This window comes from Aquarana catesbeiana, linkage group LG09, assembly GCF_042186555.1.
Source record: "Aquarana catesbeiana isolate 2022-GZ linkage group LG09, ASM4218655v1, whole genome shotgun sequence".
In the NCBI taxonomy this organism is placed as follows: domain Eukaryota; kingdom Metazoa; phylum Chordata; class Amphibia; order Anura; family Ranidae; genus Aquarana; species Aquarana catesbeiana.
The window spans coordinates 234,520,373-234,531,196 of NC_133332.1; the positions used below are offsets into that span (position 1 = coordinate 234,520,373).

General features: G+C 44.7%; 1 protein-coding gene across 1 annotated transcript; it reads right to left on the reverse strand.

Moving 5' to 3' along the window:
• Window positions 1–1,690: 1,690 nt before the first annotated feature.
• On the reverse strand, window positions 1,691–7,965 carry NRARP (NOTCH regulated ankyrin repeat protein). The gene has a single exon (XM_073599973.1). The coding sequence runs from the start codon at window positions 6,946–6,948 to the stop codon at window positions 6,604–6,606; it is 345 nt and encodes a 114-aa protein (XP_073456074.1). The 5' UTR covers window positions 6,949–7,965; the 3' UTR covers window positions 1,691–6,603.
• Window positions 7,966–10,824: the final 2,859 nt, after the last annotated feature.

A 10,824-nucleotide genomic window follows, 5' to 3' on the forward strand; every position in this document is an offset into this window, starting at 1 on the left:
GTTTAGAACCACTTTAAAAGAGGTTGATTTACTAAAAACAAATAGGGTGTTCACTTTGCAAGTGAATTTTCCCCAGAGGTTAGTGAATGAGGTGAAGCTCTGTTGACTTCCACCATACAAATCACATGCAAGCAAAAAAGTTATTTTTATTTTCCGTGCACATGATTAATGGAAAGTGAAATTTCACCATATTCACTAAGCTTTAGAGATAATTCCCTTGCAAAGCAAACTGCCCAAATACCTTTAGTAAATCAACACCAAAGTCTCTCTTAACGATACTTTTTTATTACATAACTTCTCCAGTTGCCCTATCATGTACAATTCTATGCTGGTGTTTATATACTAACTTACCACCACTCCAAGCTCAGTCCAACTGTGGGTCCTAAAATGGAACCACTGCTGTGAGGTCATATGGTAGCTATCAGTAAGTGCTGACCAAGCTAGTAATAAAAGTTGGACAGAGGTTCTAACCATTTCCTGCTCTACACAAATAGTAAAGAAAAGTTATGGGGGTAAGAAGTCCAAGGCAGTCATACATTTTACCTTTGTGACCTGGACTGTGCTCTTCCTGTCCCAATGCTTTGCCATCTTCCTCTGCTTCTAGTATGTGTCAGCGCTATAGAATCCTAGATGTGGTTGCATACACATGCAAAGAAAGAAGATGTAGCAAGACTCAAGTCAAAACTTCTGTGTGACAAACCCCAGAACAGCAGGCCACAGCAAAGGAGGCATTTAAATGAGCAATACTGAACCCCGAACCAATCCTATCTTCCCATTCAAACCAACCCCTATTTGAACCCTGAACCCACCCTATCATCCCATTCAAACCATCCCCCATTTGAACCCCGGACCCACCTTATCTTCCTATTCAAACCATTCCCATTTTAACCCCAGACCCACCGTCTTTCCATTCAAACCAATCCCCCATTTGACCTTCGGACCCATCCTGTCTTTCCATTCAACTCATCCCCATTTGAACCCTCAGATTCACCCTGTCTTTCCATTTAAACCTTCCCATATTGGAACCCTGGACCCATCTTATCTTCCCATTCAAGCCATCCCCATTTGAACCCTGAACCCACCCTGTCTTTTCATTCAAATCATCCCCCATTTGAACCCCGGACCCACCCTGTCTTCCCATTCAGACCATCCCATTTTGAACCTCACATCCACCCTATCCTCCCATTCAAACCATCCCCATTTTAACCTCAGACCCACCTTATCGTCCCATTCAAACCATGCCCATTTGAACACCGGACCCACCCTGTCTTTCCATTCAACTCATCTCCTAATTTGAACCTCGGACCCATCCTACCCTTCCATTTAAACCATCCCCCATTTGAACCCCAGATACACCCTTTCCTCCCATTCAAACCATCCCTATTTGAACCTCAGAACTTATCTTCCTATTCAAGCCATGCGCATTTGAAACTTGAACCCACCCTATCCTTCCATTTAACCCATCCCCCATTTAAACCCCAGATCCACCTTATCCTTCCATTTAAACCATCCCCTCCATATTTGAACCCAGGAACCACCTTATCATCCTTCCATTCAAACCATGCTCATTGAATTTAAGTGGAATCCTCCTTCAATAGTACATTGAAGCAGCAGCTAATTCAAATCTGGGACTAAAAACCTTTCTCAAATTGTTAAACACAAGTTCTAATGAAAAGTATGATCAAGTGTATAAAGGAAAATATTTTTTATTTTCTATTTATAACGTATCGCCAATTTAGGCTGAATTTTACACCACAAATTCACAAAACAAGCTCACAGTTACAAAACAAGCTCACAAAACCAATACACTACAATCGCATACAATTCTCAAAAGCAACAACACGGGCAACTACATTTCATCAACAGTCATAGAGCAATGGAGTAAAAGATCTATCTGGAATATACGCCATTCATAAATTTGATGGAACTTCCACTAGTTGGTGGATTTGCTGTACTGGTCATGTCAAAATTGCAACAATTGGGGTCAGTCCACCAAAAACTAAAGTTTCCATTTTGAATACATGACAGTTTTTTTTTACATTCTGGATATGTCTGCACCCTTCTGCAGTGACCATAACAAGGAGGTCACCCAGTCCGATAAGGATTTATAGCTTGGAGAATGCAGCAGCAATGAGGTTTAAAGCTGGCTATACATTATACAATTCTCTTGTACAATTTACCTTTAGATTTACCAAAACCATATAATATGAGATCAAACAAACACTTTAAATTTGTATGCAATGAGGCAGGCCTTTGCACTACACAGATCTAAAGCAGTGATCTCTAAACTGTGGCCCGAGGGCCAGATGCGGCCCTTTGCTAGCCTTTATCCAGCCCTTTGGGCCCCATTTCTCCAACTTTCACCAATACAGGGGACTAATTCCTTTCACTGACACCAATGATGGGGCAATATTCCTCTAACTAACATTAATGATGGGACACGATTCCTCCCATTAGAATCAATAACGGACTACTATTCTTCCCATGATGGGGTACTATTTCTTCCACCGATACCAATGATGGAAAACTATTTCTTCCTCTGACACCAACAATGAGGCAGTTTCTTCCACTGATACCAACGATGGGGCACTATACCTCCGTTAATACCAATATTAAGGCACTATTCCTCCCACTGATACCAATGATGGGTCACTACTCCTCCTACTGACCTCAAACCCCGAGGCCATGTTTATTCTCATTGATGCTGGGCCTGGCACAGTTTCTACCCCCACTGGCCACAATCCAGCCCCTTAAAGTCTGAAGGATAGTAAACTGGCCTTTTGTTTGAAAAGTTTGGAGACCCCTGATCTAAAGGAAATTGAATAAGAAAATTGTATAATGTATGGCCAGCCTAAGAGTGGAAGACAAGAATCGGGAAGCCAAAAATGAAGATATAATTCCAGAGAGATAAAAAGGACTTATGATCTAACAAAACTGAAATATTAACTTTGAATGGACTTTTTTTTTTGCTGACATTCTTCACACAGAGCAATTTAGTATAACACTCCATATGCATAAATATTGCAATCTCTAAATTCCATAGTATCATTCCTGAGACATGAGGCACTTGGTGCCTCAGACAGGTCAACAATCCTAAGTCAACCAGCAGGCTGCACTAGGCTACGACAACATGGCTTCTTATGATACTTGTAGCATATGGCCAGGCAAATATTTCACATTTTAATCCCATGCTAATAAAAGGACCAATAGAGCTAAAACAAAAAGTTACTGTAACGGTAAATATGCATGTATAAGTCCCGATACTTACAGAGAATTTTTTTAAGTAACTTAGCTGCGCAGCTCATCGTTCCATGTTGGAAGGAATTTTAAGTTACAGGATTCATAAAGGTGACTTATTAGGATTTCTTTATGAGATTATTGAACAGCAAGTCCCCCTCCCTGTGTACCCTTTCATTTTAATGATCCAGGTCTGAGGAGTTCCCAAAACAAAAAAATAAAAGAGCCAGAATTTTCCTTTTTGTATTTTTCTTTTTTATAAAACAATTCTTTCAGAGGCTACAGGTCATATCATACAAATATTGCTGTATTTTACAGACTTCATCCAGTTACAACATGGCGATCTCAAACACAGCTTCAATATAAGCCTATAACTTTAATTAACATAATTAAAAAGAAAGTTTCCGTATCTAGAACACAATTGATCACAGACAAAACTCCTTTCTGGAGCAGATTACAGCCACACCATCCTGTTCATCCCAAGAAATAAAAAAAAAAAAAAAAAAAAAAGGGGGGGGGGATGTTAAAAAAAAAAAGTGGGGGTCGGGGGACTCCTGTAACAATGAAAGAGAAGAGACAGTGAAATGGGACAGACTATTGAGAAGTCAGCCAATGCACCTGCTCCTAGCGCAGAGCTGGTCTAGTGGTGGCATGCAGGGTCATATTATGAGACGAGGGGGAGAAGGAGGGGGGGGTGGGCAGGACAGAAGCTGAATTTGAGAACATATGGTAGCCACGAATATTTTAATCCCAGCCACATATAAAGAAAGCGGCATTTGATTATTGCAAAAAATAAAATAAAAATAATAACAATATAATAAGTTTCACAGTTAGAGGAGGAATGCAACGCCTGAACTAAATATCCCTTTAACAACTGAGATCTTACAGAAAAAAAAAAAAAGGTACAAAAAACAAAAACACCTTGGGATGAACATTGGAGTAATTACATCATAAATATTATGACATTATTAGTGGCAGATCCACTTAAAAATGTGCAACAAGCTGTATTTTTTCCATTTTTTTTATACACACTATCCCTTTTGCCCACAAACCCATTTAAAGTAATTTTTTGTTATTTTTGTAAAAAAAAAAAAAAAAAATTTCATTGCTCCCCCCCCCCCCCCTCCCCCAACCCACTCAAAAACTATTGCACAGAGAGGCAAAGCTCCGTGCCAAGTAATACGCCAGCCTAACAATGTAGACCAATTAAATAAGAAGGAAAAAATGCTGAAAATTCAGCACAACAAGACTTTTCTTTAATAAAAGTTTACACCTCAACTTTACTTTTTTATTTTTTTTTTTTAAACAATATACAAGATTCTTAAAGGGACCTTCTTAGAGAGCATAGATTACGTGGTTTATGTGGCCCTTATGGCTGCAAGTCTTGGATAAGTTTAACGCAAAATGGTTCAGTTGCAATAGATTTCCTGCTCCAATTCCAAGTTTTATAAAGTTACTTAAAGAAAAAAAATGTTTTAAGGGTACAGTAACAGGTATGGTGCCTCACATGAACCAGAAATCCTATGATCATTAAAAGGCGATACTTTAAGGCTAACCTGTATGCAGGACATAGCAGTATACAGTGCAATTTAACACAGCAGGCAAGTTGTTTTAAACATGTGGTAAGATGCATATACCGATTATAGGTTGGCAAAAAAAAAAAAAACTTCTGTACTCCTGCTGAATACGAAGTGAAATTTACCTTGTGGCTTTTTTTGTTTTAATAAAAAAATTGGCAGCCACAAATATTACATTTAGGGGATAATTCTAAACAAACTAAATTTTGAAAAGAACTTTAATGCAAATTTAATTTTAATTTTTTTTTTTTCATATATTTTAAGAATTTATAAAAAAAAAAAAAAATTCGCACAAAATATTTTTGCCTCCAGAAAAAAAAACTGAGATTTGCAGCCAGCCAATGTAAGTCAAACACTATTCAGTTTTTAAGCCTTTAATTGCCCTAATACAAAATTTGAGGGTGTTTTGGGCAAATTTGGACCTTAATAAGATGCTCCTATTGCAGATAAAATACAGACATGCATCCTGACTTATCTGCATAATAATTAAATCCTTTGTGCCCTAGGAATTTTTTATCTGTTTTCTCTTTACAGCAGCGTTTGTCAGACATATCAAACAAACAATCCTGTTGCTTCTCCATTTCTTATTTAAATCCACATAACATGTGGTTTCAAAACAACCAAAACAGAACTCAGTAGTCAACAGGTCACAATTCTCTTTGCAGACAGCAGATGGTGCACTTGCTCCTTTTTTTGTGCAAAACCGTGCGCAACTTAGTATGATTATATATATATATATATATATATATATATATATATATATATATAAAATGTATGTGTGCAGTACACAAAAAAATATATACACACACTAAATATGAACACTTGATAGCATCTTATTCAAGTCTTTTTTTCCGAGAAAGGAAACGTCATATGATAAAATATCTATATGCATGTTTGCCTTTTCTAGATTTCAGGTCAGGTAAAAAAAAAAAATATATATTTAGATAGGTTGTTACAGAAAAATGTAAAAAAAAAAAAAAAAAAATCTGTTTAATCAAAAAGGGGCAAAATTTTTAAGGAGCAGAAGGTTCCCATACAGAATGGTCATTCTGAACTCAATACTTCAAAGGGACTTTTTAACTTTGTATTTTTTGTTTCTGCTGAAATGTTAATCTCGAAGGATTGGGAAAGTATACAACTGAAGATATTTATATAGAATAATATTGATCTGGGATGAAAAACATTAAACACATTACCTACAAGTGCAGCGTACAGTATCTGGTGCTGTTTTTATTTTCTCGAAATACTGTGCTTTAGGTCGAGGTAGATGTAAAAAAAAAAAAAAAAAAGATGAAAAAAAAAAAAAAAAAAAAGGACATAAAAACAAAATAAGAAAAAAAAAATAAATGTAATAAAATGTATCTTTGTGGGCCCCAAACTTCCTAAAACCTGGAGACCAAAGAGCAGCTTTATCATGTCAAACAGAAAATAAAAAAAGACATACACACAAAGAGGCAGGAGTCACTTTCCATGAAAAAAAAAAAACATAATATTTTGTACCTAATATAAAGAAAATTAAAGTTCCTTATGGAAAAATATAACCTTTAAATTTTTTTTACAGCTGTAAAAGAAAAAAAAATTAGTAACCAGCAGTTGTAAAGGATCCGATGAAAACATATATTTGGGGATTACACCCTCCGAAATCACGAGCCTTGTTTGGAAACCTTAAGCAGCGGAGCCTCTTTAATTAAAAAAAAAAAAAATTAAAATTAAAACATACACAACAAAAATTATTTAAACCCCCATAAAACAGGAAGTGATGGAATGTCACTGCTTGTCCTGCGGGCAGTTACCGACTGCTGGACGAATACTTGGCCTTGGTGATGAGATAGAGGACAATGTCTTGATGGCCACCATAGGCAGCTATGTGCAGGGCACTCCAACCGTCCCTGTTGGCCAGTCTGATGTCGGCTCCAAACTTCACCAGCAGCTTGACCAACTCCAGGTTGCCATCAATTACAGACTGGTGCAATGCAGTCTGGCCCTCTGGGCCAAAAGAGTTCACATTAAACTCACAGTTGGTCATGTTCTGGAGAAGGGAATGGAGCTCCTTGGTGTTACCCTTCCTTACAGCCTCCTGGAACACCCGTTGGGTGTGAGGGATGGAGCAGGTGGACACTTCTGTCTGGCTCATGGCTGGGAGGGATCCAGGTGGGTAGAGGATCAGGTCTCTGCGTGGCAAAGAAGGCAGAAAGCTGGTCTAGATCCTGGTAGAAAAGACCTAGAAGCTGGTCCTGTTGGTAGGGATCTCTTTTGAAGCAGACACTGTCGGTGATCTCTTCAGAAGCAAGTCCTGTTGGTAAGGAACACTTCAGCAGCAGATCCTGTAAGTAGGGATCTCTTTAGGAACAGATCCTGTAAGTAGGGATCTCCTTAGGAAAGGGTCCTGTTGGTAGGGATCTCTTTGGGACCAGATCCTGTAGGTAGGGATCTCCTTAGGAAAGGGTCCTGTTGGTAGCTGATCTCTTTAAAAGCAGATCCTGTAGGTAGGGATCTCCTTAGGAATGAGTCCTGTTGGTAGGGCTATTTTTTAAAGCAGATCCTGATGGTAAGATCTCTTTAGAAGTAGGTTCTGTTGGCATGGATCTCTTTAAAGTTGGTCCTCCTGTTGGTTGGCAGAGATTGCCTGGAATCTGAAGTTGAGGATCTGGTCCTGGTGTGCTGGCCCTGTGCAGGTGAGCCCAGGTTGTGTGGGTGGTGTGAGTGGCCAGCTCTGTAGTAGACCAGTCTTGATGGGTGCTGAACCTCCTACACCCCCTGTACTTTATAGCTCCCTCCAATACTTCTGCACAGCTGGATCCAGGAGGCCAGGAAAGGGGGGAGCTCTCCCAGTAATCCCAGAAGTTTGGGTAAGATTGCAGTGAGCACAGCTCCTCCAGCACAAGCACTTCTCAACTTAGTGATCCCAGACTCGCACGGTGCTCACCAGTTCTCCTCTCTGTGACTTCAAGCCTTGCTCGGATCCCAGGCTGGCTGTGAAGGGACTAGAGACCCGAGGATCGCAAAAGCTCCAGCAGATAGGCTTGCTCGGTGTCCTCTAGGCGACGCATGGGGCGCTCTGCCGGTGCTGTGCTGGAAACTTGCAGGTCAGACTCAGCTCGGCTCCGGCCAGCGCGGCCCCTTTTAGGTAGAGCGCTGATTTGCATCACAATGCCCCGCCGTCCCGGCTTCCCATTGGCTGACAGCCCACGTGGGGCCGGCCCCCTCAGCCCTCCCAGCAGAGTGGAACGTTGAGAATCTGGGCGTGGCCTGGAAGTTTGAGTTTAGGGAGAGTGACAAAAGTTCTCACGCACTGTCTGAAAGAATGAGGAGCGGGCGGGGGAGGCAGCCTGGGACTCCGCCCCCTCTGCATAGCCATGTCTTTCCTAACCTGGAACCCTCTCTGTGTCACCACAGCTTTCCAGTGACCGTACTGGGACCCCATGTGTCACCGCAGCTCCCCACTGACCGTACTGGGGCTCCATGTGTCACCAACAGCTCCCCACTGACCGTACTGGGGCCCCATGTGTCACCACAGCTCTCCACTGACCGTACTAGGCCCCCATGTGTCACCACAGCTTTCCAGTGACCATACTGGGGCCCCATGTGTCACCACAGCTCCCCACTGACTGTACTGGAGGAGCCCCATGTGTCACCACAGCTCTCCAGTGACCGTACTGGGGCCTTATGTGTCACCGCAGCTCTTCACTGACTATAGTGTGGCTCCATGTGTCACCGCAGCTCCCCACTGACCGTACTGGGGCTCCATGTGTCACCGCAGCTCTCCAGTGACCATACTGGGGCTCCATGCGTCACCGCAGCTCTCCAGTGACCATACTGGGGCTCCATGCGTCACCGCAGCTCTCCAGTGACCATACTGGGGCTCCATGTGTCACCACAGCTCCCCACTGACTGTACTGGAGGAGCCCCATGTGTCACCACAGCTCCCCACTGACCATACTGGGGCCCCATGTGTCACCACAGCTCCCCCCTGACTGTACTGGAGGAGCCCCATGTGTCACCACAGCTCTCCAGTGACCGTACTGGGGCCTTATGTGTCACCGCAGCTCTTCACTGACTATAGTGTGGCTCCATGTGTCACCGCAGCTCCCCACTGACCGTACTGGGGCTCCATGTGTCACCGCAGCTCTCCAGTGACCATACTGGGGCTCCATGTGTCACCGCAGCTCCCCACTCACCGTACTAGGGCTCCATGTGTCACCGCAGCTCCCCACTGACCGTACTGGGGCCTCAAGTGTCACTGCAGCTCCTCACTGACTATGCTGTGGCTCCATGTGTCACCACAGCTCCCCACTGACCGTACTGGGGATCCATGCGTCACCGCAGCTTCCCACTGACTGTACTGGGGCTCCATGTGTCACCGCAGCTCCCCACTGACCTTACTGGGGCCCCATGTGTCACCACAGCTCTCCAGTGACCATACTGGAGCCCCATGTGTCACCACAGCTCCCCACTGACCGTACTGGAGGAGCCCCATGTGTCACCACAGCTCTCCAGTGACCGTACTGGGGCTCCATGTGTCACCACAGCTCCCCACTGACCGTACTGGGGCCTCATGTGTCACCGCAGCTCCCCACTGACCGTACTGGGGCCCCATGTGTCACCACAGCTCTCCAGTGACCGTACTGGGGCCTTATGTGTCACCGCAGCTCTCCAGTGACCGTACTGGGGCCTTATGTGTCACCGCAGCTCTTCACTGACTATAGTGTGGCTCCATGTGTCACCGCAGCTCCCCACTGACCGTACTGGGGCTCCATGTGTCACCGCAGCTCTCCAGTGACCATACTGGGGCTCCATGCGTCACCGCAGCTTCCCACTGACTGTACTGGGGCTCCATGTGTCACCGCAGCTCCCCACTAACCGTACTGGGGCTCCATGTGTCACCACAGCTCTCCAGTGACCATACTGGGGCTCCATGTGTCACCACAGCTCCCCAGTGGCCGTACTGGGGCTCCATATGTCACCACAGCTCTCCAGTGACCGTACTGGGGCTCCATGTGTCACCACAGCTCCCCACTGACTGTACTGTGGCTCCATGTGTCACCATAGTTCTCTACTGACCGTACTGGGGCTCCATGTGTCACCACAGCTCCCCACTGGCCGTATTGGGGCTCCATGTAAGACTACAGCTCCCCACTGACTGTACTGGGGCACCATGTGTCACCGCAGCTCCCCACTGACAGTACTGGGGCACCATGTGTCACCACAGCTCTCCAGTGACCATACTAGGGCTCCATGTGTCACCACAGCTCCCCACTGGCTGTACTGGGGCTCCATGTGTCACCGCAGCTCCCCACTGACCGTACTGGGGCTCCATGTGTCAGCTCCCCACTGACTATATTGTGGCTCCATGTGTCACCACCGCTCCCCACTGACCGTACTGGGGCTCCATGTGTCACCACAGCTCTCCGATGACTGTACTGGGGCTCCATGTGTCACCACAGCTCCTCACTGACCATAATGGGGCTACTTATCTCACCACAGCTCTCCAGTGACTGTACTGGGGCTCCATGTGTCACCACAGTTCCCCACTGACCGCACTGGAGCCCCATGTGTCACCACAGCTCCCCACTGACTATATTGTGGCTCCATGTGTCACCACAGCTCCTCACTGACCGTAATGGGGCTACTTATGTCACCACAGCTCTCCAGTGACTGTACTGGGGCTCCATGTGTCACCACAGTTCCTCACTGACCACACTGGAGCCCCATGTGTCACCACAGCTCCCCACTGACTATATTGTGGCTCCATGTGTCACCACAGCTCCCCACAGACCGTACTGGGGCTCCATGTGTCACTGCAGCTCCCCACTGACTGTACTGGGGCTCCATGTGTCACTGCAGCTCCCCACTGACCGTACTGGGGCTCCATGTGTCACCACAGCTCTCCGATGACTGTACTGGGATCCCATGTGTCACAACAGCTCACCACTAATCGTACTGGGGCCCCACGTGTCACCACAGTTCTCCAGTGACCGTACTTATCTCCTGCTCCGGTGACAGCTATACA

Excerpts from the sequence above, each read along its gene's own strand:
- NRARP (XM_073599973.1), bottom strand. The coding sequence starts at position 6,948 with ATGAGCCAGACAGAAGTGTCCACCTGCTCCATCCCTCACACCCAACGG.